This window comes from Ursus maritimus, unplaced genomic scaffold, assembly GCF_017311325.1.
Source record: "Ursus maritimus isolate PB19 unplaced genomic scaffold, ASM1731132v1 scaffold_23, whole genome shotgun sequence".
In the NCBI taxonomy this organism is placed as follows: Eukaryota; Metazoa; Chordata; class Mammalia; order Carnivora; family Ursidae; genus Ursus; species Ursus maritimus.
Genome location: NW_024424786.1, coordinates 18,635,411 through 18,662,124, shown reverse-complemented (window position 1 = coordinate 18,662,124; position 26,714 = coordinate 18,635,411). Strand labels below are relative to the sequence as shown.

Genomic DNA, 26,714 nt, shown 5'->3' with positions numbered 1-26,714 from the left:
GGGGGGGGGGGGGTAGAAGTCCTCAGTACCCTCTACCACTCAGCGGCGATTTTTTGATCTCGCAGTAATTAAGCACCTTCCAGGCCAGGATGCGTTTTACCAATGTATCAGAGCCACATGGGTTTTCAGTGTCCCTCTCTCCCTCCTTTCTTTACACCCCATTCCATTAGTTCTACAGAGGCAGAAGGGTAGTGGGAGTAAAGCCCCGCGCTAGACTTTGAGAAACCTGGGTTTCAGCTCGCCTTTGCCAGTATTTTGCTATGTATCCTTAATAATAGTGACAACAATTGTAACGTTTATTGATTGCGTAAACCAACACTATCCTCCAGTCTAATCCCCACAACCCCATGAAGTGGACGCTAGCATTCCATTATCCCGTCTGATCAATAAGGAAACGGAGGCTCAGAGAGGCTATGGAAGTCTTCTAGGGTTGCACAGCTGTTACCTGGTTGACCTGAGATTCCGTTCTCTGACCACCAAAGCCTCTTAACCACTGCGCTCTACAACTGCCTTTCCTCCCTCTGCCTGCGCCTCAGTTTCCTTCTCTGTAGACGGGGAGTTGAATTTCCACCTCTGCCAAACGGTGGTTCAGACCAGATCTTCTGTGCCACAAGTCTCAGCGCTGACGGGAGTGGGAAGGTGATTGAGAGAAGGGAGCGGCCAGGTCTCCGCCGCCCTCATTTCCTTGTGCCTCGAACTACGGAGGGGCAGGAGGGCGCCCACCTGCCGAGGCGGGCAGAGGTCCTCCCGGCCAGGTTCTTGTCCCTCGGCCTCGCAGGCTCAGGGCGCCGAGGCCAGCGTAGCGGACGCGTCTGCCTGGGTAACCGCCGAGCTCCCGCAGAGAGCGTTACCCAAGGAAAGAAGTGGGACCGCAGTGCGCGGGTTTCCCCGCGTTGAGCCCGGCGCTGCTGGGCTTCCGGGGATGGGGATGGGTGGGGACATTCGCGGATCTCCTCTCGGCTGAGGCCCTCCGACTTCGAGCGGCTACCGACGCGCAGCACTTGCCGGCCCGCGGGTTGCACGGAACGCCTCCCACCGTTTTGGACTACGAAATTGGAGCGAGCAGGCACCCCAGGTTTGAAGCGGGTATCGTACTACTGCTCTTCCCTCCCTCTAGGATTCTCAGGCAACAAATGGCGAGGGGAGAGGAGTCCTAAATTTTCTCGGCCCCCCTTTCCTCTCACTCCACCCCACCCCGCCCCTGAACAAAAACTTTTTTTTTTTAACGAAAAGGAGCAAAGTGAAGCACCTCTGCCCTATCCAGAATTCAAAACCACAAAAGCTCACGTTCAAGCCATCTCTCCCCAAACACCCCCCCCCCAAAACTTTGCAAAGGAGGATAAAAGAGAAACAATCTCGACCTTTCCGTTGGCAAATAAAAATCCCTGACTTTTCATAAACAGCTCTCCTTCCCTCGTGGGTCATGAGTGAATCCTAGTTAAGAAAAACTACTTCGACGTCGAAATAAAAGTGGTGGGTATGAGGAAGGGGTCTGCGGCGTTCTAGGGACAACTTGGCCTGAGAAGTTTCCACTCCGGGGCCTCTCGGCACCAACAGGACCACACGCGCATGCCCTCTGCCCAGCTCTCCAGCCCAGCTGCACGTTTCCAGACTGCACTCGTGGGAGCGTAGTGGGCAGCCCACGGAGCGTCGGGGGAGAAGGAGCTGGCCTTCAGAACCTTTTCATTTCTTTAAAAAAAGAAAAGATAAAGCTTCTGAGTGGAGACAAGCACAGTCAAGCATCAAAGTAGCGCAAAGAGGGGTGCAGGGCCTCGGAGGTGGCTGGGGGAACACGCGGGTAGCGCGTGTTCCCGACCTTTGCCCTCACGGTCTCCTGCGCCTCTAGGACGAGCGACCCCAAGAGGAGGGAATTTTGTGTGGCGCGTAGGTTCTGAGCCCGCCAACGCCTCGGGTTCGCAGCCGGAACTCAGGTCTACTTCATTTACTCAGGGAAAATTAGCTAAAACCACAGCGCAAGAAAATGAAGAGTTTGTCAGGGCTCTTCAAACGTTCCGTTTCTTTGTAAAGCTGCAACGACCTCGGTTGGCGCTTCGCGAGGGCTTGCCGGAGAGCTGCGGGCCCTTCCGCCGCCAACCTGGAATAAGAGGCCTGGCGGCAACCGGCCGCTGCCCGCCCGCGCTCCTGGCCGTTCCAGGCTGCGCCGTCGCCGCTGCCCCTGGCTCTCCTGGGCGTTTCCACGCGCCCCGAAACGCACTCCAACGCGGGTTCCCAGCGCTCCTCCTTGCCTAGGATCCGCATCCCCGTACATCCTAACTACTGTGGAAGAACCAAAAAAAAACAAAACAAAACTTCAAACACCTGCCCAGAGGCGCGGGGCTCCCAGCGATGCGAACACTGCCCTGGACCGCGGGCCACTGAGGGCTTTCCTTCGTGGTCCTCCTAACTGGTTTGCGTCCCTTTATCAGTCACTGCTTATCCAGAAGGGTATTCTCGACGTGAGCAGAGGCCGAGCTCGGCGGGATTGGCTGCAGGAGCCAGCTTCTCCCCTGGGGGACTTGTACTTCGAATCCTCCCCACCTCTCACCCTCCAAGCTGGGCTCCAGGATTCTCCGGTCGGAATGTGTGCAGGCTCTGGGTTTTTCCCTAAGGGTTTTCTTCCCTCCCAAACTAGCCGCTGTTTTCCCGGCTTCACCGAAGAAGAGTTAAATATCCCTCACTAGAAAAGGAGATTAAGTGCCGACGACACCAATCTTTAGGCAGGCGACAACTGCTGTCCTCTGGGCGCAAACCTCATCAAGTAACCAACTACCAGACGATCGAAATATGCTGTTTATCACAGCTGGTGCACCGCGCCCCGCAGGTCACCTACGTTCACCTTGAGTCTGGCCTCTGGAACCCATAAAGTGTCAGCCCCCCATCCCAGTGAACCTGAGATTGCGGCCACCACTCCTGCCCGGAGGCTCAAGAAGCAAGAGTTGGACTTTCGGGCTCAGAGCAAAGGAATTCGCCTCTTTGAAGCCCTGGAAAGTTTTCAGTGCTTTCCTGAAGTTCCCGCCCTCGTGGAGCTCACCTGCCCCTCCCCTGAGCCCGCCCTCTCAGATTAACAACCCCATCCCGCCCCCCCCCCCCAACGTACAGGGATGCAGTGGGGACAGTCACTGCTCACCTGGAGAGACTCGCCAGTGCGCAGAGGCGCCCACACTTGCGAAGGCCGAGAAGGGGAGGTGGGGGGAGGGCTGTGTCCCGCAGGCCAGCTGAGAGCGCGTGGCGGGTAGGAGAGGAGGGTGTCTCCGGGAGGTACGCTCCCTCAGGCCCGCCCCCCACCCCCGCGGCTAGGGCGCCCCCACTGAGCCGCGCGCGCTGCCTGACTGGGCTTAGGCTGCGGTGTGAATGGAGCGGCCGAGGCTCCTGGCTCCTCCTCCTCCCCCGCCGCCGGCCCCTCTTATTTGAGCTTTGGGAAGCTGGGGGCAGCCAGGCAGCTGGGGTAAGGAGTTCAAGGCAGCGCCCACACCCGGGGGCTCTCCGCAACCCGACCGTCTGTCCGCTCCCCCCTTCCCACCCGCCCTCCCACTCATTCACTCACCCACCCACCCAGAGCCGGGACGGCAGCCCGGGAGCCGGGGCCCCGCCGCCTCCTTGCCGCGATCCTGGACTTCCTCCTGCCGCAGGAGCCGGCTTCCACGTGTGCCCCGGAGCCGGCGTCTTCTCACTCGCTCCGCTCCGGGTCTGGGTGCCTTCAGCAGCCCGAGCAGCCGGGGCTCCAGGGCCCAGGCGGCCTCTGGGCCAAGTTAGGTGCGGCCGAGTCCAGCGCCGAGCGTCTGCAAGGCCGAAGGAGCCGCGGGGCGTCCGGGGCTGAGCCGCAGCAAATGGGCTCTGACGTGAGGGACCTGAATGCGCTGCTGCCGGCGGTACCCTCGCTGGGCGGCGGCGGCGGCTGCGCCCTGCCCGTGAGCGGCGCCGCGCAGTGGGCGCCGGTGCTGGATTTTGCACCCCCGGGCGCCTCGGCTTACGGTTCGCTGGGCGGTCCTGCGCCGCCGCCGGCTCCGCCGCCACCCCCGCCGCCGCCGCCGCCTCACTCCTTCATCAAACAGGAGCCGAGCTGGGGCGGCGCGGAGCCGCACGAGGAGCAGTGCCTGAGCGCCTTCACCGTGCATTTCTCCGGCCAGTTCACCGGCACAGCTGGAGCCTGTCGCTACGGTCCCTTCGGTCCTCCTCCGCCTAGCCAGGCGTCCTCCGGCCAGGCCAGGATGTTCCCCAACGCGCCCTACCTGCCCAGCTGCCTCGAGAGCCAGCCCGCTATTCGCAACCAGGGTAAGCGGGCCCGGGGGAGCGCCCCCTACACGCGGGGTGGCGCCGGGGCCGTCGCTGCGCTGTGGCATTCTCCTGTCCTATCCCTTCCCTGACCCCGGCTCTTAACCGGCGCCCCCACCCCCAGGACTGTGAGGGTAGCGGAAGCAGCGGCTAGGGGAGAGGAGGCCCAGGAGAGGGAGGACGTGCCGGCATAGGCCCCTGACATCCTGCAGAGCCGGGAGCCGGACCGGTTCGCCTGAGCCGGGAGGTCATGTGGGGCCCCTCGGACCCCGGGAGATTCCGGGACTGCTAGTCTCCGTGGGAGGGGGAAGCGGTGCAGTGTCTGGCTGTCTCAGGAAGGTGCTCTGTAGCTCAAGTCACCACCAAACTGTTAGAGGGCACTGGACCTTTTTAGCTTTTAGATTGGGGGACCAGCGCCGGGTGAGCAGCCGGTGTTCCTACGCGGCGCCAAACTGTCAGGAGCAGCTCCAGCCTTCACCGCGGTGATGGCGCACATTAGACGTACGATAAGTATCACGGAGCAAAGAACGAGGAAACGAACGGGCTAGCAACTCAATGGTGGCTTTCCTGGAACCATGTCGGTGTTCGCGTCTGCTAGTATGAAAGCGGATGTCTCCTGGGTTCCAGCTCAGGCGGCGTCCGTGAGGGCTCCAGGGCTGGACAAGAACAATTTCTATTCCAAGCTGTGTGGGACCGGGTCCTACGAGAGGCAGTGGAACGAGGCTCAAGCATCGGCCTTCCTTTCAGCGCTCCTTGGTGCCTTCTTGTCGTTTAACTCGGAGCTCAGCTGAGGAAAGATTTCTGCAAGACGTGGGGGTTAGAACGAGAACAGTTTATTTGCCGACTTCAGTCCGTGCACACCGAGGGACACAGCCAGTAGTGTCCTCACCCGGCTCCGGCGCCCGCACACCTACTGCCTTTCTCAGGGACTAGCGCGGATCCAATCCTGCCAGGCCCCTGGAGTTTGTTTTCCAATTTTATTCTAATTGGACTAATGTGCTGTCGAGAATCTAAACCAATTCGGGTTGGTTCTATATTTTAGGAAACGCCTTACAAACGCAATGGCGGATGCTTTTGCTGGAGCAAAATTTCGCGCGGCCTAAGGGACTGGGATGTTTCTGGGATGCGTGGGACGGGAGAAGCAGACGGTGTACCGTTTGCAGGAGGCGCCAGGGCTCCCAAAGTGCAGAACGGCTCAGTGCTTCTGGTCGATGGTCAATACCTCTGAACGAGTATCTTCAGGTGGTCCCTAGCAGAACCCAGCCTGGAGCACCTGGCTCACCAGAAGCCCTGCTGAAATCGAAACCACCCTCCCCTCTTCGTTTAGGGAATGTGAGATCCGTGTTCTGTGGAGGAATCTCAAGCAGCACCCAAGGTCCCTCCATTCTAGGTGTTTCCTAAGTGGAAGTTAGTGTTTCCCACTCAAGGGATGTTGGAACAACTCAGTGTCAATTCAGAGGCTTGTATTCTCTGATAGCGTCACCTCTAAATAGCAGGCTGTTGTCACCTTTTACAAATCCCCAGGTCTCAGTTTCCCCATCTGTAGGAGGAGAGCTGAGATGAGCAACGTGGGGGTTGGGCCCCGCCTGAAGGTCGATGCCACTGGAGCAGAAGCCCAGCTTTCCCTTGGCTTGGGTCTCTAAATTCAGAAGGCAGCAGACCACCCAAAATGGACAGGACCAGACATGGCAAGACTGGCAGGCAGGTGTGTGGTGTGAGTGTATCTGTGTGTGGATATGTGCTCTTTGGATGGGCCTGAGAAGGCATTTGGTCTGTTTCTGAGGCTCAAGATACTACTGTGCTGTTATCATTTCTTTGAGTCCATCTAGGTTCTGTGGAGATTTTTGGAACCTAGGCTCTCTCACTTTGTTTGGGTCTCCCCTTCTGTAGGCAGGTCTGGTGCCTGGGATCCCATCAGTTCAGCATGGGGTTGGTTGCCAAAAAGATACAAGGCTTGGGAGTTGGAGACCAGGACTAGCAGGTGAAGGATTTCTTCTCCCTATCCTGAGGAAAAGCCCAGTGGAGAGCCGGCCCCAGACACGTGCCACAACGTGAAAGGCTGTTCCCGTCTGTGGGTTTAGGTTTTTCTTATATTGAAAATGTAAGTGGGTCATGCTTGCTTGGCTATTGGGACTTACTGGGCAGCTGGGACTTACTGAAGCTGCTCCAGCCTCAGCCCTGGCCTTGGCAACCTTAGGCCTGGAGATTCTAGATTGATTCTCTTGATTTCTAGGGTTCCTGTGGCTTCCCCAAGAATGCAAGTTCTGGCAGGAGGCTTGTGTTGGGGGAAGCAAGGGCATCAGCTCCTTCCCCAGAGTATGGGAATGGCCATCAGCAGACCCGGGCCAAGCTCCAGCAGAGAGGAATCAAGACTCTGAATCCCTGTCCTTAGGCAAAGCAGCCTAACCCTGGCCCACAGGAGAGGACAGTTGGCACTCCCAGGCATCATGCCATCCCCCCTCTTTTCCCATTTCTTAAATAGTATAGATGGTGTCCTAATCTTCTAAACATTAATTCAGCAAGCATTTATTGAGCAACTACTCTGTGCAAAGCACTGGGGATTGAGCATTAAGGGAGTGTGCATCTTTGCATGGAAACTGACATTGGAGGACTCCCTTATTTCTGGATGAGAAAATCTAGGCTCTAAGAGATTAGGTGTGCAAGAGGTCCCTCTGTGGCACAGCTGGGACTCAAACCCAGACCGTACTAGGCTATTTCTACCTCCTTTTCCAGGGATCTTGGCCCCTCTGTTGAGATGGATTTCCTTTGCCCTATTGGATGGGCACTGAACTGTAGTCTGTGTGTAAGGGTTAGATGGTTTGTCAGGACAGAAGTGGGGTGAGGACTTGCATACTCCCAGACTTAATGCAGGATTTAAGGAGGGGGGAAAAAGATTGCTTGTCAGTCAGCCTCTGATTCCCCCAGCCCCAAGGGCGCTCAGAATTCCTAGTGCAGGAGGCGGCCTTGGCATCACCAGGCCACCCTAGGTTCAAGTGTAGAGACCAGCTCTACCCAAGGGCGAACGCCCCCTTTGGGTCACGCTGGAGAGGGTATTTCGTTGGGGGACAGATTTCTTCTTACTCTGCCGCAGTGATGGAGTTATCATTTTCAGCCTTCTAACTCCCCTCCCTGACTGAGCCTGCTGTCCACTCTACCCCCCAGGTCCTGGGAGGCCAGGCCCGGCCAGGCGGTTCCCGGGTTCCTCCAATGCCGCGCGCGGGGGAGGGAGGCGCAGAGCGTGTCTCGCCTCTCTGCGCGGTCAAGGTTGCACTCCCTTCCCCGGGAGAGACTAACCGTGGGAAAAGCGCTACCTTGGCCGCTTAGAGCCTCTCCCTCGAAGGCCTGTACAAGGAGCCTTTGAGCACGCTGCCCCTTTCTGCCGGCAACTGTTCCTTCCTGGGCCCCCGCCCCCGCGCTCTCCGCGCCTGGCCCAGCACGAGGCCCCAGGACAGCGGGATCTAATCAGTCCCGGGTACGATAAGCATCTAATTAAAAGAGCCCTCTGTCCCCTCCGCAGGCGCTTTCACCACGGCCCTTCCCGGGGGTCGTGAGGGAGGGGTTGGAGGCTGGCCCCTGCTCCCCCCCCCCCCAACGCCCGGTCTGCTTGTCCTGTCTGGGAGGGGCCCTTGGGAGCCTCGCGGGGCACGGAGGCTACGTGGCCGGTTCGGGAGCTGCAGCCCGCAACCCTACAGTTGCGGAGCCCGCCTCCAAGGACAGCACGTGCTCCGGGCCACTGCCTACTCCTCTGCTCAGGAATGGAGAAGGGTTCGTCTAGAGACAATTTCTTTGTGGTTTCTATTTCTCCTCTCTATTTAAAAAATATCTTTTCAAAATTCGGCCTTCTCTCTGCAAAATTGGGTACTGAGAGCCAAATTTCGTTTGTAAGCTGACAGGTAGGCCTCAAAGAGGGCCATGCCTTGGCTCCCAAAAGGAAGCCCGAGCTGCTCACCCACGCCTAACAGCTCACGGGGCGGGGGTTATCTTTGCCTACTTAGCAGGCGAAAGATGTAGGACTCTGGGATCATGCAAGTTGTAAAAGCTGGTGGCTTCTTGAATTGTCAACCTGTGGCGCCAAGCAGTGTGTGAGATTTTGCCTGCCTGGTACGATCCGGTAAAATTACGACCTGCCCCGACCCTCTCTCCCACTCCGACGCACCGCACTGCCCGGAGTGGGCAGGAGAAGCGCTGTCTTTGTTTTTGTTGGGGGAGGTTATGTTTCAAAGATGGGGTAACGGTCTCCTTCCTCTGTCCATCCTTTAAGTCTTCACAGACACTCGTTGAAGAGCCTCCTTCATGCCTGGGGCAAGAGTGGGGGTGGAGGGCCGTTTGACCCATCCCACTCCCAAAAATTGAATGGAGTTTGGAATCCAGCGCAATGGCTGGGAGGGGGTTGGGAGAATGGGCAGGGGATGGGTCGGCACCGTGGCCCTGCGCGAAGCCTATGTGAAGCTCCGGGAGAATCTCATTCGCCTCTTGGCCTGGACATCAGACCAGAGACTCTGGGGCCTGCGCATAAAAAGAGAGATACCACCATTCCGCTCAGAGCCCCGGGACCGACCTTTATTGTAGCTGGAGAATGCTTTTTCCCCAGAGGTGGCGACAGTTTTCCAGAAGCTGGTGGGGTATATGTTTAAAGCAATTTAATAACAATAATCACATAAGACGACCACGTTTTTCGACCAAGACACCACATTCTGTTACTCAGCCTTCGCAGAGTTGGGGAAGAACACCGTCGGTAGGGAAACTGGCAGGGGACCCGTGCACTGCCAGGGAGAGGAAGGGACCTACAGTGTCAGGTATACTCTAGAACAGGCACGCTTCCCCGCCTGGGGCGCGAGGAACGTGCCCCCCCCCCCACAATGCTGGTCAGAGTAAGGACGCACTGGATGCAAGTTGGGTCCGAGAGGGTAAGGCGGAGGGTACAGGGCGGATGCCAGCCGGCCCAACTGAAGGGGCCTCTTCTGTTAACCCTCACCAGCTTTCCCGAGGGCCTTGGGTGTCGTGGTGTCGGATCGCGCAGCCTCAGATAACATTACTCAGTAATTACTCTACCCATAAGACCCATGCCATTTAACTGGCTCCGAGTAATTAATGAAAGTTGGTGCGCGGTCCCCTGATTTACGGCTCCGAGTCAGCGCGGGGTCAGCTGAACAGATTCATTTCGCTCGCCCGCGCTGCCCCTGAGCAAGAGCCACGGTGTTTGTTTTTGGAGGTGAAGAACTTTCTCTGGCGAGTGGTTGGCGGTTTTCATACTTCACTTGCCTGAGGTTCGGTTCAGGAGCGGCAGACAGCGTGGAAGACGAGGGGCGTAAATGAATCGGGAAACGGCGGGAGGTCAGGGTTTTATTGGGAAAGGGCGGCGAGCTGGCCCCGAGGTCACACCTTTGGTCTGGGGCCCGGCTTCCCGCCGAAAGTTCTGGAGGCCGGTGGGGTGGCATAATCCTCCGCTGGGGTTTCGAGTTCAGGGGCTGGGCGCTCCTCGACCCCGGTTCTGGCTTAGTGGACCCGGCTCCCCGCTGACGCTGTGCTTCTCTCCGCCGCGCTCGCAGGATACAGCACAGTCACCTTCGACGGGACTCCCAGCTACGGTCACACGCCCTCGCACCACGCGGCGCAGTTTCCCAACCACTCTTTCAAGCACGAGGACCCCATGGGCCAGCAGGGCTCTCTGGGTAAGCAGGCGGGAACGATGTGGGGTCCTTCTCCCCTCCTTTCGTGCCACCCCCGTCCCCGGAATTTCCAACCCACAGCACATGGTGAGAGAAGGGATTTTTAGAAATAATCAGCCCAATCTCACTCAATTTAAAAGAAAAGATTGAGCTTTGCCCGCACTCCCAGTATGTTAGTATGACAGCTCTACCCAAGCAAGCCTACGAATGTCTCGAAGGTCTTTTCCGTGTACTAGGAAGTGACTGCTAAGGGAATGTGAAGTGAGAAGCAGATTAGCTCCTTACGGTCTGGACGCCCTCTCTTGGCACGCCCCGGCGTCCAGGCCAGTTGCTCCCAGCTTAGCCTCGGAGCCTGGCTGGGGATACTCTCTCTCCCAGATTCTGCCCGCGTCCTCGCACCCCCGCACCCCCACTCCCACCCCCACTCCCACCCTGAGCCCTTGGGGCGCGCTCACTCTGCTCTCCTCGGCTCTCCGCAGGCGAGCAGCAGTACTCTGTGCCGCCCCCAGTCTATGGCTGCCACACCCCTACCGACAGCTGCACAGGCAGCCAGGCCCTGCTGCTGAGGACGCCCTACAGCAGGTAGGAAGGCGCTCGGCAGCGTGTCTGGGTCCCCGGGACCCCGGAGGGGGCCGCGAACCCGCGGGAGCGCGAACGTCCGACGCGGGCAGCTTGGACCGTGGGCATGCAGGGTCCTGGAGGCAAAGGACGCTTTTAGTTACTTAAAGCAAATGTAAGCGGATCTCCTGGCTCTGATTTGAAAGTAGGTTTCCTTGTCTCCCGGCGTTCCTGTTTTGAATATAAACGAGGGCGGTTACTGTTTGAGCTAAAGAGTGGCGTTTCGAGAAGTTATTTTTTTAAGGGCGCTTTAAGGAGCCCTTAGCTTCCTCGGGACCAAAGATTAAACATGGAGTCCACTCCCCCTGCGTTCTTCTTACTTCCCAGTTCCCTCCTCGCCCACCGGCCACAGGGGCCGGCCTTCTCTGGGAGTAACTCGAGGGCGCGTACACTCGGACCACAGCCTGCTCCGTGTGCTGCAGTCTGGCTGCAGCGGCGCTCGGTGGGCGTGGTGCCCAGCGCCAGGCCCCGCGCCTGGACGCGACCCCGAGTGCGGGCCGGACGGTTGTCGGGTCGCAGCAGTGGCCTCCGGGGACACTGCTCCAGCCAGGGCCGGCTCTCCTTCCCGTTCCAGGGAGGCAGAAGACCAGCTTCTTTTCCTTCCAAGCTTTTTTCCTGTCCCTCGTGCGTTCTCCCGGCTCTCGCTCCACCCTCCACCTTCTCTCCCCCAAATTTATTCTTCAACTTTGGGTGAACTTGGCCGGCATCCCGCTTCTCCGATAGGGTTGCCTAGTAACTGGTGCACACACCGGCGCGCGCGGGGCTGGAAGGTGGGGCGGGGGGAGGGAAGTGGCTGCTCTCGGCCTTTGAGGCGGGGGATTGGGCGAGCATTACCTCATATTCCGCCCCTACCCCCCACCCCGGTGCAGCGGGGATCCTGATACCGACAGCCCCCAAACTCATCTCCATCCTCCCCCCTCCGCTCGAGGACCCGGGGCTGACGTCAAGGGAAGGAGGTAGTGAGGTAATGAAGGAAGGAAAAGCGCCTGCCCTGGGAGATTGGGTGGGGGGAATGGCCGCGCCTGGGGGACCTCCAGTCCCACAGGTGGAGGAGGGGAAGGAGTCTTCGCTCCCCAGCCGGGGGCGGCGCATCCCAAAGTCTTAGTGTGCTTATGAAATTGAGCCTGGGACTGGTATGATTCTCCTATCGGGGGAAGTACAGGGTCGAGCCCCTTCCAGTTCTGTATGCCTGAGGCGCACGGACTTGGGAAGCCTTTCCTTTTGATGGGAAAATCCGGCATATCTAATTGGATCTTGAATTCGAGATCACTATGCTTCCCTTCCCTTCCCTTCCCTTCTCTGCACCTTCGCCTTCCTTTCTCCTTTCTCTCTCTCTTTCTTTGAGTGAGAAAGAACAAAGGAATGCATGAAGGTTGCAGAGAGGGAGAGAGAGAGGTAGAATGAGCACACCTCCTCATCCTCCTTTTCTTTCTCACTAGCTAGAATCCAGTTCTGTTCTTTGGCACCTCAGTCCCAGTGTCCTGTCCCAAGCCCACAGCCTTTGTGCTTCCCCTTGGTGGGTTCCATCACTGGAATGGGTGCAGGACCCACAACCATTCTCTGTTGTGAACACTCCCACTCCCACCAGCAAAACTGTGGTGGCAGGGCCATTCCCACCCTTCTTGAGGAACTGTTCCTGCCATTGCCAGAGTGGCATTGCTGTTATTGGAGTAGCCATTGGGGGTGTTGTTGGAATGGTTTCCTATGGGATGACCTTGGCCCACTCCTCCCTCCTTGATTCCTGATTGGAGCCTTAGGTAGAGAGGAAGACCTTGACAGTGGAGTGGGTGCTGTTTAGATGTGCTGGGATACCTCCTTGGGGGTTGGGGTCGGGGAGGCATTGGAGTCTGGTTCAGAAGGGACACAGATACACACATTTCTTACTCTCCTCCCTCCCAAGCCTAGAACCACACTAGGAAGGGGCCATCAGGGCCTGAGCAGCCTAGAAAGAGGAGGTGGGGATAAAGTGATCACCGCCACTGGTTTAACAATTCTGAAAGTGAGTCCTTGCGGTGGATTTTGACTGAGGGCTGAATTTGTGGTTGCCATGGAAGTAGGAAAAGTCACTCGCATTGCATTTTATAGGTAAAATTCTCACATTTCTAATCCAGCTTCTGATTGTCCACTATATGAAGCAATTTTGTCAGGTTTATCTTTTGGAAATATTTGCTTATCCCTTTCTTCTTTCTATGTAATTGGAATTTTTTTTTGCTTCTGATTTTTATATTTACATCACAAAGATAGCATTTTCTTCTGTTAAAGAAAATTTCTAAACACTAACATCTAAGAAAGAATTTGTGACTCCTGTAGGAAAAGGTTTGCTCTATTGAAGCTTCTACTGTCTTTGAAGTTCCATTCACCCTAAATTCATTACATTTCTAATTACTCTTCGAAGGTCAGGTACTTCCCCTGCACTAATGATGAATGGACAGGTGTAGGGATGTTTTAAAATTCATTCTATGCATCGACATTATTGCAGTTCTGTCATTTCCTTCTTTCTTACTCCTAAAAAAAGTTTGAAAGGGTACTGAAATGCTTTTATGAATACAATGTTTGAAAAAGCATAGGAAACAAAACTAAACTGTTATCACTTAATGGCTTAACATTTGGGTTTTAGATATTCAGTGGTGCTTCTTTGGTCCCTGGCTCCATTCCCTTCTGTCTAAAATTGGGACCTCCTGGGAAAGGCTTGCTTGTATTTCGTTTGCCATGTTGCACTTGACCCCCTGGGGCAGCCTGCCCAGCCTCTTCCCCGCTGCCCTTCCAAAGCTTCTGTCTCTCCAATCTTGAATTTAGTCCTCCCTCCCACCATGAAATAAAGGTAATGGTACATATACTAATAGTAAATAAGCAGTGCAGAATGAGAATTTGCTTTGAGAAAATTCTCAAAATTCTCTTCTTGTTAGGAGAGAACTATCCAGTGACTCTCTCTCCTCTCTCAGGTAACAGATCTGAGGAGTTACAGCTGCACACATTTGTGTGTGGATGTGAACGACAGCGAATAGAAAATGTCCCCAATCAACTTATGGGAAGTGATAGGAGATAGTTTTCCCCATCCTCTCCGCCACCCTCCAATTTGAAGGTGTGTAGCGTTCTGTCTAAAGGTCACGAAGGCTTCTGAAACCAGATTGCAGCCCCTAGGGGACCCAGTGACCATAGCTGCATGAAACATGAGTAAACGATGAGGATTTATTGCATGCTGACTATGTGCTACTGGGCACTGTGCTAAGTGCTTCACTCTGTTCACTCATTTACTTCTTCCAATTACTTCGTGAGATAGGTACTCTAATCTCTACTCTACTGGAGAGGAAACAGGTTCAGAGACTCGAAATACCTTGCTTAAGTCACACAGCAAGTCAGAATCAAGACCAGAACTGGATCCTCAGTCTCTGTGATTTCAAAATCTCGGAGGGATTCCAGGCCACTCAGCTTCCTTCACCTGGAATGTTCCTCTTACACCATCTGTACCAGTACTGTTGCTCATGAGTACGCAGAGCAAATGCTTATATAGACTTACTTCATCCGGGCACCACTCTAGGTACTTTACAAGTATTGGCTTCTTTAATCCACAAGACTCTTTGAGGCATGCAATAGGTTATCATCCCCATTTCACAGAGGAGGCTCTAGGAGGTGACTTTGCCCAATATGACCCAGTAAGGGACAGAGCTGGTGTTTGATTTCACATAGTGAGGTTTCAGAATCTATCCACTTCACCCGGCCACCTCTCCTGATGAATAAGCCATTTTCTTTCCAAAGGTGGCGTCTGTCCAGGGTCTCCCTAGAGAACGGTCTTTATTTCCCAGTTCTGAAAGAAATCCCATTATCCATTAATTTTATCCATAACTTTCAATAGAAGGCCCTTAATGGATTGGGGGCAGCGTTGTTCCTGGTGAGTACTGTCAGAAGCAGACTTGAGCTTTCTCCTGAAGCCCTCCCACCCAAAGCAGCTATCTGTCCTTCAGACTTCAGACTCCTCTAGCTTTGCCTTAACCCCTGGGTGTGAGCTGTTGGGGGTGAAATTCAGTCCAAATACCTGAAGACCCTTCTCCCTATCCATCCAGACCCAGCAGAAGGACTGCTTCTGGGGCACTGTGCTTGTGCTCAGAGGCAAGTTTCCAGGCGAGGTTGGACCTCTTGCTCTCCTGAGCGTAGAGAGTAGTGAGTCCACTCTCACTAAGCACAAATTTGTCCTGAATTCCACCTAGAACAAGCAGCTAGCCGTGCCTTCCCTGCTCACTTCCTTTGAATCTTCTTCCACAAACCCCTCTGCGTTCTCTGCTTGCTGATCTCCTTGGAGCCCCCCATCCCTGACTCTGCCCAGTTTATGGGTTGATCTTCACAACTACTTTGAAAAGGAGTTCTGTGCCCTGTATTTGAAAAATATTCCCCACACATTTTTTTTTTAGATATTCTAGTCATTTCTTGCTCTTTTATTAAGTTTGCATATCCTTCTTTAGCAACGGTGCTACCAATTTAAATGTGCCTATTTCCTTTTGCCGCTTAGTAGGTAAAACTCTTCCACCTTGGGAAGAAGTAACTGCTGATTCAAATATTCTTTCAAATATTCGGTTGTTGCTGCAGATTGTTTTTCATGTGAGAGAGATTTCCGTAGCAGCCATAGAGTTTCTGGGGAATCCAGGTCAGCGGGAATTGCGTTATCTACCATTGAGCTTGGCCTTCCACATAGACGTGAATCAGAGGGACAGATCATGCCCAGGGAAATGAAATGACAATTGAGAATGCCTCTTTTCACTTGCCTATCTACGTACACTTTACATGGTGTAAAGTTCCACTTAAGACAATACTGGTATTTGTTTCCCACATCAGTAGGCACGAATGAAGGCCGAAAGTCTGAAGTGGTTTCCAGGGGTGGGCAGTGTTATCATAACCAAAGGCTTGAAATGGACTTGTCTCCAGGGAGGGGGAAAAATCTAGTTTCAAATATTCCTGCAACTTTTGTGCTGACCAAGTGTTTATTAATAGAAGTTGAATCCCCAGTGGGTTTTTCTTTGGTTAACTGGTGAGCTTGAGAGAAATAACAATACCAAGAGATTGACTGTAAAATAATTATTCACCATGGCCTGCTGGGCAGAAATTTCCCAACAGGCAGCCTCCATGGCGCCTTGGAGGGAAGAACGCAGGAAAAGGGCTGCGCGGAGGTCTGGCTGCAGACTCTGTGCCTGAGCCCTGGTTATCAGGTAGGGGGAAACCCGCAGAGGCCTCTGTCGGTGTGGGGTAGAGCTGTTGCAGCAAAAGCTGGCCATCAAGAATTCTGATCACAGAGGCCAGCTATATCTATCTGCATCTTTCCTGGTTGGCATTTTCTTTTTTCATTCTTTCTTTTTCTTCTTCGATCTCGTGGGGGAAACTCTTTACTTCCACCAAAGTGCTCCTTTGCCAGCCGACAACCATCTGGCAGAGGTAACGGCAACTTCAACCAGGTTCGAGAGCTCCGTTCCAGAGGTGACATGAACTTTTCTACCTTGTTCTGCTGAATATAGTAAACACACTCAGAGATGAAAATATACTTGAATTACACATGCGTTTGAAGAGTGGGGGAGTCCCAGCCCTGATAATAGCTGAGGGCTTTCTCCCCCCCTTCCTTTCTTTTTTGTGTGGAGGTCGAGAACTCAGTAATACTGCAGTCCAGGCCAAAACAAACTCTGTATGATCTACTACCGATTTCCTTTTAAGTTCCTCTTTTTGCTAGGACTCACTTCCTTTTATTTTACTCCAACTTGCATTAATCCCAGTTATAGAAGTTTCTTTCCTCTCTCCCTTGCTTCCAACTTCAAACATTTCTTACATAGGAAACAAGGAACCTTTAAAAAAAATCTACTTAAAAAATATAAAGGATACCATGACTTTTGGAATATATTTTGGCAGCCTGCGATTTCAGAGTTCACTTCCGAACAGAGTTAGACGGGGAGCTGAAATGCCTACGTGACCACTGTGGTTTGCTTTGAGCCAAACCACCTGCTTATCTGATCTCCTCTGGGAATGAAGTGGTCGACACCTACAGCGGTTATTTAATAATTAGATGCTTTATTTGTCAGAGGCCATATATTCCTTGACCAGTGCTGCCTCTTTCTGTGGGTTTTCATGATGAAAGCTGGGTGTTGACAGATTGCCCAGAGAGATCAGACCTGGAGCATGCTCGGGCCCGGTATTTTTAGCTCGGGTTCACATTCTGTCTCCTCCCCGACAGCGGTTACTGCCATGCTGTCATTGACTTCCAGTGAAGAGGTTGTGCCAGCCAAGCTGACTGACCGAGCCCCCGAGGAACCCCAGCCAGCAGAAGGCAGGATGTGGTTAAAATGGTGCTCCGATCCTATCACTGGACTCAGGAAACCTATTCGTAGCTTGGGGATTTTCCAAAAGTCCGTCTCCCCTATCGCCCTTCCCATCTTCTCTCCCCTCAAGAGGATTTGCAAGCTGAGCTATCAGGACCACTAAAACCAGAAGTGGGCTCCTCCTGCGATCTTGGCATTCTTAGCTGAAAGGGATGTGGCAGGCATCTTGCATCTTGTAACTTTCTGGAGACAGAGAAGGTCACCATGCTTCCTGAAGCATATTCTCTTTCACCTCCAGACTTGTCTGTATCATTGTTATGTTATGATTGCTGTTATTTAAGTGGTAGAGGATGAGCTTGGAGGCCAAAGGATACCAGGATGCCCTCAGAGGGGTGCGGCAGGTGGGATGGGGGCATCAGGCAAGCCAGCGCAGGCACTTCTGTAAGCCCCAGTCTTCCTCTGATAAATGGGGATCATAACTATATCTGTCTCACAAAGTTGTGGGACATACTGAGGATGTGTGAAAAGTACTGTGCAAAATTTGATAGGTGAGAAAAAATTAAAATATATTATCTGGGTAGTCTTCAAAGAGCCACTTTTAGGGCTTTCCAGCATCCCTGTAAAGTTAGACTGATTGAGATTAATATTTCCATTTTGGCAGGTGAGAAAACTGAGGTACAGAGTGCTGAACTGATTGGCTCAAGGTCCTAAAACTTATAGAGCAGTATTGCCCAATAAAACCAACGCAAGCTATACACACACACACACACACACACACACACACACACACACATATATGGAATTTATTGGAATTTGGAATTTGTTAGTAGCTGCATTAAAAAAATAAGACTGTGAAGGGGGCGCCTGGGTGGCACAGCGGTTAAGCGTCTGCCTTCGGCTCAGGGCGTGATCCCGGCGTTATGGGATCGAGCCCCACATCAGGCTCCTCTGCTATGAGCCTGCTTCTTCCTCTCCCACTCCCCCTGCTTGTGTTCCCTCTCTCTCTGGCTGTCTCTATCTCTGTCACATAAATAAATAAAATCTTTAAAAAAAAATAAGACTGTGAAATTAATTTTTAAAATATTCTATTTTAAAATAGTGAAAATCTTGGGGCGCCTGGGTAGCTCAGTCAGTTAAACGTCTGACTTCGGCTCAGGTCATGATCTCGGGGTTCTGGGATCAAACCCCATGTTGGTCTCCGTGCTCAGTGGGGAATCTGCTTCTCTGCCTCTCCCCCTGCTCATCCTCTCTCTTTTTCTCTCTCAGATAAATAATATCTTTAAAAACACAGTCAAACTCTTACTTCAGTGTGTGACACTAGCCATATTTCAAGTGCTCAATAGCTGTGTGTAGGCAGCTGTCATACTGTGAGTATAGAGTATTGACTAAGTACACACTAGGAAGATACATAAAGGTAAGACATAGACTGTTCAGTTGGGAAAATTTGCTTTCTGGGGGCTGAGAAAATGGCCTTAAAAATATTTTCTCTTTGGGGTTCTTCCTTCTAGAGAGCCTTAAGAATCTACTGGACTATTCTTTAAGTCTGTGAGAAAATTCCTAAATCATAAAGTTAGATATTTGGCATTCATTAACCCATGTGCGTAAACTTCTGTCCCCCATCTTGCTTCTCGGCCCTCTTGAAAATTATGGTCTTAGTCTTAGGCAAGGATGAAATAATTTCAGAAAGATCCCACATCCCAATAGGGCCTAGGAAAATTGTCAAGCGGAGCTGAGTGATTTTAGTTGGTGAACAATTTTTTAAAAATCAGTGACAAAAATACAGAGCTGCCTGGGGAATACAATGCCTGTTGGCTGAGATTAATGACAAGATTAATAAATGGATTGCTTGATGAAAAGGCGCAAGAGAACAAAAACCAGTAGAGACTGTGGAGGAGGCTGCTTATTAATGAGCTGTCAGCCCAAAGAAAGTTCAAGAAACTCTTCTGTGTTAAATGCAGCAGGGCTGGCACTTCTAATAAAAATTGGGGGTCCTTCAGGAATTAATTACATCTGCCTTACAGCAAGAATTTGTGGAATTGCGAAACGTAGTGGCACAGACCAGCACGGGCCGCTACTGCAAATGGAGAAGCTGCAGGAGAAACTAATCATTTTTTTTCATTGATATGTAGGATATTGTAGTAGCATAATAGCCAGTCAGACCCGAGGATGAATGATGAGGTCCAGATATACACTAATGAAAGGACACCATACTTGGAGCTTGAAGTAACTTCACATTTCATATGTAAAATTCCCTCCTGGAATCTGATTTTCTCCTTATCCTGTGTGCCCGCCACAAAGGAGTTCCAGATCATTTTCAGAGTGATTATACGAACGGCAGAGCGACTCTGCCATGATTTATCAAGCTATGCCTAGAGGGGTGCAACATCCATTTATTCCGAGTTGCTGTGATTTCCCCGACCTCTCCACAAGTTCCCAGTTTGGCTGGCCCCACAAAAGCTTCTCTTAATTAAAATTCGGTGTTGCCTCTGCCCGAGGAAGCGATCCAAAGGCGTGGCATGATAAGATAGAGATTGTCTAGGTTTGGGGTCTGACATTGAAAGCTTCTCTCTCTCTCTTCTGCTATGAAGGTAAAGGGAAGGTATTCCTCTGTCATGTGTTTAGACCGAGGGTTCCCAGACAGCCCATTCATCTCTTGGGTCTCGAATTTCATAATTAACCATTTCAGTTCAGGACTGAATGTATTCCTCATAGAGCTTGAAAATTAGGGAGATCTCTTCTAATTGATTGATCTGCCGCTTTCCTAGGAAATGAGATGAATATAAGAGGAGAGGAGAGAATAACTTTTGGTTGGTTTACGTGATAGTGTACTTTCTCCTTTGGGGTCTTAATGGAAACGATCAGCCATTATTTTCCTTCTTGGAGCTTGATAGAACTGGGGCTTTTTTTTTTTTTTAACTCTATTCGACTTGTACCAGGATTATACAATTTCTCAAGAGGAATTCCTTCAGTTGTGCATAGACTTTACCATCCTCTTTCTTTTGCTTGTCACATCCTTGAGTATTAGACCATCCACCACCCATCACTCTTTGACTTTTTAGACCCTCATAATCCACATGATACTTATCCTTTTGATTAAAACAACTTAATGGCCTTTTCACGAATAATTAATCTGCCGTCTTTTTACTTTCAGCTCCAGGCTTTTAACTTTAATGTTGAGTTATCCAGCCTGTGTTGCCTTTCAAGAGTTCTACTCCCTTTAGCCTCTTCCCCTAAAAGGTTTAATACCTTTTCAGAAACTTCAGTGTTTGCTATACTCAGGTTTTTTAAAGGCTTCCAGATTACTCTCACAGCCTTTCTGGTCTGTGTGAAGTGAGTAACTGTGCAGGAATCAGTGGGGTGAAAACAAAATCATTTCAGACTCACGATATTCTGTCATTTTGGAAAACATGGAGGCTTTCGCTGCAAAGAAAAGGTAAAACACCATTGCTTTTTGAAGAAATAATTGTATATTTCTTTGTAGTTATGTGTTTCTAACTCTGGATATTTTTCTAACAGTGACAATTTATACCAAATGACCTCCCAGCTTGAATGCATGACCTGGAATCAGATGAACTTAGGAGCCACTTTAAAGGGGTAAGGTTTTCTCTGTTCCATTGCCCTTAAACAAAAACATACACCTGTTTGAACCATTTTAAAGGCGCTTATAACTCACGAAGAAAATGCAGTTTTAGGAAAATGGTCATGGGTCTCTGTAGAATTAAGCTGCTTTCCTCCCTCCCCTAGTTGGTGGGTTGTATTCAGTATTAAATTTTTAGGAATATAAACACGGGATTTTTGTGTGTGTCCGAAACAAGGGAGTTGAGAATATTGAGAAAACGTAATCTGGCCTTTACTTATTGTTTTAGAGTTCTTCAAAATTGTGTCAGTTCAACTTCATTTAACGCTTGTTTTGCTAGTGATATCGCAGATGTTATCTCTGTATCTTATCGAGAAATACTTTCGGTTTATAATGCCCGGGATCCAAATTCATATTTGATTGCTGATGATTTGGACACTTTTAAGTCAGATGTGCTCACACCTGGTTGTACCAACGGGTTCTCTTCATGCTCGATAGTCACAACAAGGAGAACACAGCATAGGCAGGGGAGATTCCTTGCACCTGGAAATTTTAAAAGGCAAATAGGTGGGACTTGCTTTCAACAGTATAAGAACTCACTGTTTGCTTTCTCAAGTCTGAGTCAATGGGCATTAGGATCTGACTCCACTGAAGTCCCGGCAATGTAGCAGGTGCTTGTCTCTGTCCCCTCACTTACTCTTCCTAACAATACTATAAGGCTTAGGTATGGTTACCCTGTTTTCCAAACAAGCAAATCAAGCTCAGAAAGTTACATAACTTCCCAAGTTCACATCATATTAAGTGGTAGAGCTGGGATTCCAAGCCTGGATCTAATTCCAAAGCAGAAGCTCTTTCCAGCCTCCCTATGCTACCTTCTACCCCACCATCAGCCCGGGGGGTGCAGGAGACTAAGTCCAACACTTTGGACGAGACAACTAGCTTCACATCTCTGTGTATTAGTGGCTTTTCATTGGATTCTGGGATCTGGGGGGCTTACTAGAACCACGCATGCTCCATTCCCCATTCCCCACCTCTTCTTCTCTTCTAGAGTTGCTGCTGGGAGCTCCAGCTCAGTGAAATGGACAGAAGGGCAGAGCAAGTGAGTGGACGATACGATGATGGCAAAGCCAATGATGTAGGCCTTGTTGACTGGCTCCTGGGGCGATGCAGGAGTTAGCATTGGCAGTGGGTCATCAGGGTAGCAGTTGGTGCAACGGGATGGGAAGGATCTCTCCCCCCCTCTCTCCCTCTCCCTCCTTCTCTCTCTCTGCCTCTTATTTGTCGTAGATATACTGTGAGCAAAAATGGAGTTGGTGACATTTCTCATCAACATACTTCTAGAAAACAACTTTTACAATGATGCACTAGGAGCCCTGCTCATTTCCTCTGGAATGTTTTACAAAACACTAAATTTGTAGTATTATACATCTTCCTGTTAGATCAGTCAAATCTTTCAGGCATACATAACTTACTTTTTCTCTATTTGCTTTTAAATCTCTCAGGGAGAACTTAATTTTTACCCCAAGTCTGTAGCCAGAATTCTTATAAAAACTTTTTTTTTTCCTTCTCAAACATCTGTGCCTTCCCCAGCCCTATAGCCTGCACCCTGGGACATTTCTGTAGCTATTTCTTTTGATTTTATTTTCTCTGATTGAACACCAGAATCCGTCTCCCTCTTCTCATCCCTCTTTCTTTTGTTGGCTCAGTCCTGGCTTTTGGATCACCCTTCAGTGATCATAGAGTTGTTTTTCAATCTTCCAGGACTTACTGTTAGATCCTTCTCTCCACCCCTTCCCCCATTTTTTCTGCTATTTTATCCAAACTCAGCTTCCTCTCTTCTAGACCCAAAAGTAAAAAAGCCTGTTGATTTGAAATTTTCCTCTCCATACTTGCATCCAAGGGGCTGCTGACAATTTCAGCATTTTGTCTTTCTACCTACTCTCAACTTGTCTGATGTTTCTTGGCTTCTTGCTCTTATCCTTTGTTTCTGGATCCCTTCCTTTTCTTCTCTCTCCTCTTCTCAGAATTTCAGAAACTGCCCCACATTAAATGCCAAGAGAAGACAGAACTTGATTGTGAAGTGAGTAGTATGTTTCAATTTCTAAAATTTCTTCATGCTGGAGTACAGGGTTTGTTTGTTTGCTTAATTACAAAAATTACAGATAGGGAATCTTGGCATGTGTTTGATTCTGGGTCTTTCCATAGTTGAGATAATTTTGATACCTTTTAAGGTCTTTAGACACATGATATTAGTCACTTGCTGGGGAATCAGAAGCTATATTGTAAAGATGAAGCACAAAGTGTGAATAGTTTGTTTTGTTCTATCCTCTTTAAGGAAAAAAAAAAGCTAGAAGAGTTTTTATTGGTCTGGTGCTTACATTTTGGAAAAGGATTTCTGACACCAAAATGTATTTTCTTGAATGCTGTTTTTAGTCAGAAAGCTGAATGAAATGGATAAAATGTCTCCAATAGATAGTCCCACGGAAGAGCAACTCTTTGGAGAGCAGAGTTGCAATTGTATAGCTTACTAACACCTTCTCTCTAGCTACAGATTTATCCCTTTAGACTGTATTGTAAGTCAACTAACGTCTGCTTCCATTTGTGATTTGACAGTTTATCTAAGGGTGGATGCTAACATTACTGGGCCCTGTGTAAGGGGCTTTACGTGTGCTTTCTCCTTTGACCTCGTGACAATCCTAGGATACCAGGGTATGTTCATCTTTCAGATGAAGAGGGTGGAGAGACTAAGCCACCTAATTCAAGTTCACATAGCAACGTGAACTTTATTTTTAATTTATTTATTTTTAAAGATTTTATTTATTCATTTACAGAGAGCGACCGCACGAGTGCACAAGCAGGGGGAGCAGCAGAGGGAGAGGGAGAAGCAGGCTCTTCGCTGAGCCAGTGTGAACTTTAAAATGCTTGTTGTGATGTGTAGATTGATATTACAACCCACTGATGTGTCATGACTCACAGTTTGCCTCTCTTACGGCTCTTAAAAATGGCTACTCCTTAGCTCTTTCCTCCAAGCCCCTGAACTGCCGAGAACTGAATTCTGTTGAATCTGTTATTCCGGTAGAAAATTGGGCTTTTCTCCAGGGGAGACACAGTCCTTCTCTCTGATGCCATATTCACTTCCTCTTGTCATGCAGTTAATATGGAAAATACATATGAGTAAAGATATTCCACGAAGAAAGATAGATAAAATTTTTTTTAACTTAAATCACAGCTAGTGTCTTGACACTATTTGAAATCAATGGTAAGAAAAATCACGGTGATATGATAGATATATAACAGAAAATTCCTGTTTTGCCTCTTGTTTTGGAGAAAAAAGATAATTTCCATATCACTCATAAAAATGAGACATTATCCCAATATTTTTTAAAAAGATTTTATTTATTTATTTGACAGAGAGAGAGACAGCCAGCAAGAGAGGGAACACAAGCAGAGGGAGTGGGAGAGGACGAAGCAGGCTCCCAGCGGAGCAGGGAGCCCGATGTGGGGCTCGATCCCAAGACCCTGGGATCACAGCCTGAGCTGAAGGCAGACGCTTAATGACTGAGCCACCCAGGCGCCCCCCAAATTTTTTTTATTAAAAAGATCATGAACTTCAGACAAACCCCCATTAAATATTTGTTCATATCTTTTTTCCTTGAAAATTTTACTTAAAAAAGAATAGGGTTTTTTCCTTGTGTCCTAAGCAAGTCCTTGGGGACATCTTTCATTAGATGTCAGGGAGCGGTGTTATTACAACGGGTGGGGACAGGATTTTTAGGGAGAGCATGGGCAAGAGGAGGTGAAAACACGATATAATGAGGAGGAGGGGATACTCTTGCCCCTGACTTACTCCTCTCTCCTCCTTTCTTTATTCATTTTCTGATCTCTGTGTGCCCGTTGGGATCAGGACTACTTTTATGACCTCAAATGGGAGAATATTATATTTCAATTTAAGTCAGAGAAGGTACTTCATGAACCCACTCTCTTAACTGACCCTTTTCATCACTCACAAATGAAATTAGATTTTTTAAGTGGGTCACTGGGAGAGAAGATTGCCAGGGATTCCTTCTAAGCACTAGTCCACCTTTATGAACAAGTTTGTTTATGGTGCTTTTGCGTTCGTTGCTTGCTTTTTATTTCTTTAAAAGCCCTTCCCGTGTGTTCTTAATGGCCGCTGATTTCCCAAACCTGCTCACGAGCTGCAGTTACTCCGTTAGTCTCTGTTTTGTCTCTTCTGAAGAAAATATCCTGCAAAATGCAGTAACACATCAACCTTGACTGTGGTCCAAGTTATTAAAACAAGGAAGAAGTTATTCTCTGGGGAGCTGGGCAGGGGGAGTGGGAAATCGAACACAATAGAAATGTTAAAGGAGTGCTGAGCAGAATGAATGTCCCTTTGCTGGTCCAAGAAGTTCACAGACTGTTGGGAACACACAGTATTTGACCTGTGGATGGTTGAAAGGAAAAACGAAAGACTCACGATGAGTGATGTATGGTGAAAACAAAGCCGCGCATTTCGGTAGGGCCAAGGCTGTCGAATCTGGAGAAAATCCCCGCTAGACATGGTCTCATCCCTGAGAACCTGTGCCAAAAGAGATAACTGTCTTCCCTGGCTGGGAGTTCCAATACACAGCCCAGCACCTTCCCATTCCAGCTCATAAACATAAGGTATTCGTCCAAGAGATTTACTTCTTGAAAATAGATAGCCTGCTTTTAAGTGGCTCCTGGAGCTTGGGATGCAGAGCAAAGGTGGAGAGAAATAGTTCTGTGAATATCAGCATTCCTGAGTGAAATCCTCCAGCTCCACCCCCAGCAAAACTTTGTTAATTTCTCCTTTTAACTGGTTACCTTTATGCCAGGAAAGTGGTTCTTTGTCTTCCCTGGGACTCTACTGGGATCTGTTAGCCATACTTCCAAGACAAACATGGGACTCTTGGGCTGGCCGGGGGGTGGGGGGATGGGAATGGTGGCTGATTTTGAGCTGTGCCTTCTGTTCCTCGCACCTCGGGGTAGACTTAACTTCTTTGCCCTCAATTCTCACTTCCATTCTGCTTGTTTCAACTCTCCTTGGCTGTTCGCCTTTCCCACCCTTTTCTCTTTGGGCATATATCCAATTAACGTATTTAACTTTTTAGATTATTTAAGTAATGCATATAAACTATAGAACACCTAGAAAATACAACTCTATAGGAAAGGAAATTACCCCCCCCTCAGTAATTCAGACAAAATTACTGTTAATATTATGTTGCATACACTTAAACTTTTTTCTTTTGGGGGGCGGTGAGGGGCAGAGGGAGAGAGAGAATCCTAAGCAGGCTCCACGCCCAGTGCCCAACGTGGGGCTCCATCTCACAACCGTGATATCAGGACCTGAGCCAAAATCAGGACTAACCAACTGAGCCACCCAGATGCCCCTAGACCTTTTCCTACGCATATATATATACATTTGTGTTCTTTTCTTTTTTATAGCAAATGATTGGGCTTCAACTTCCGTAAGCCATTATGAAATTCTGTATTTCAACCATCAAGAAAGTGTTTTGAAAATATTCTCAACTTGTTAAAAAATATTTCATTTAAAAAACTACTTTGGGCTTTATGAACATCATCTCCACACTATGTTTCTATTTTATTTTTAAGCAGGGAGTCATTTTCATCTTGTAAAGTTGAGGGGGAAGTGACAGGTTTGTTAGATCATAAGAAGAAAGAGACCAAGCACGAAGGATAGAAAAGGAAGGTGGTGGTGAAGGGTCCAAGACAGATATGAGGAGAATGATGGACTCAGCACTGAAAGATGAAGTAGGATTCCAGCCTATCGGTAAATGTGTGTGTGTGTGTATGTGTGTGTGTGTGTTGGAGGGGGAGAAGTATAGCAGATGTGTGGAGGATGTCTTTCATGACCTAAAGGAGTATTTTGGACCTCTCATGTCTGTGTTCCCATCTTGTGCCCTTCTGAGACCCTCTACTCACCATGAATCCTCCCTATCATTTACCCAAGAAAAAAAAATCAACAACCTCCAGCTAGGAAAACATTGACATGGAAGCTACAGTAGTAAAAAGTCATCCATATAAACACTTTTCTGAATTGAGGTTCTGTTGCATATTTGAGTAGTTTTTTTTTTCTTATTAAAAGTGAAAAAGTTCATTTACTCTAGCTTTATTTCTAACTCTTTATTTTAAAAAGCAAAGCCACAAATATAATGTTCTTAAGGCTAAGATGGTGACTTTATCAAAATGAAAACAGCTTTTCCCCCCCTTGATTATAAAAGTAACACGGGCTTACTACGTATT

The 26,714-nt window shown here is 49.7% G+C and overlaps 1 protein-coding gene across 2 annotated transcripts in view; it reads left to right on the top strand.

The window, feature by feature from the left end:
- The first annotated feature begins 8,027 nt into the window (after positions 1–8,027).
- WT1 (WT1 transcription factor) overlaps positions 8,028–26,714 on the top strand; it is a 42,451-nt gene continuing 23,764 nt past the window's right edge. Inside the window, exons 1-5 of one of the 2 annotated variants that reach the window (XM_040638917.1) lie at positions 8,028–8,037; positions 9,822–9,944; positions 10,421–10,523; positions 20,369–20,446; positions 21,478–21,528. In XM_040638917.1, the coding sequence (XP_040494851.1) occupies positions 8,028–8,037; positions 9,822–9,944; positions 10,421–10,523; positions 20,369–20,446; positions 21,478–21,528 (365 nt within the window). The remainder of the gene's footprint in view (positions 8,038–9,821; positions 9,945–10,420; positions 10,524–20,368; positions 20,447–21,477; positions 21,529–26,714) is intronic. The other variant, XM_040638918.1, reaches the window with a different exon arrangement.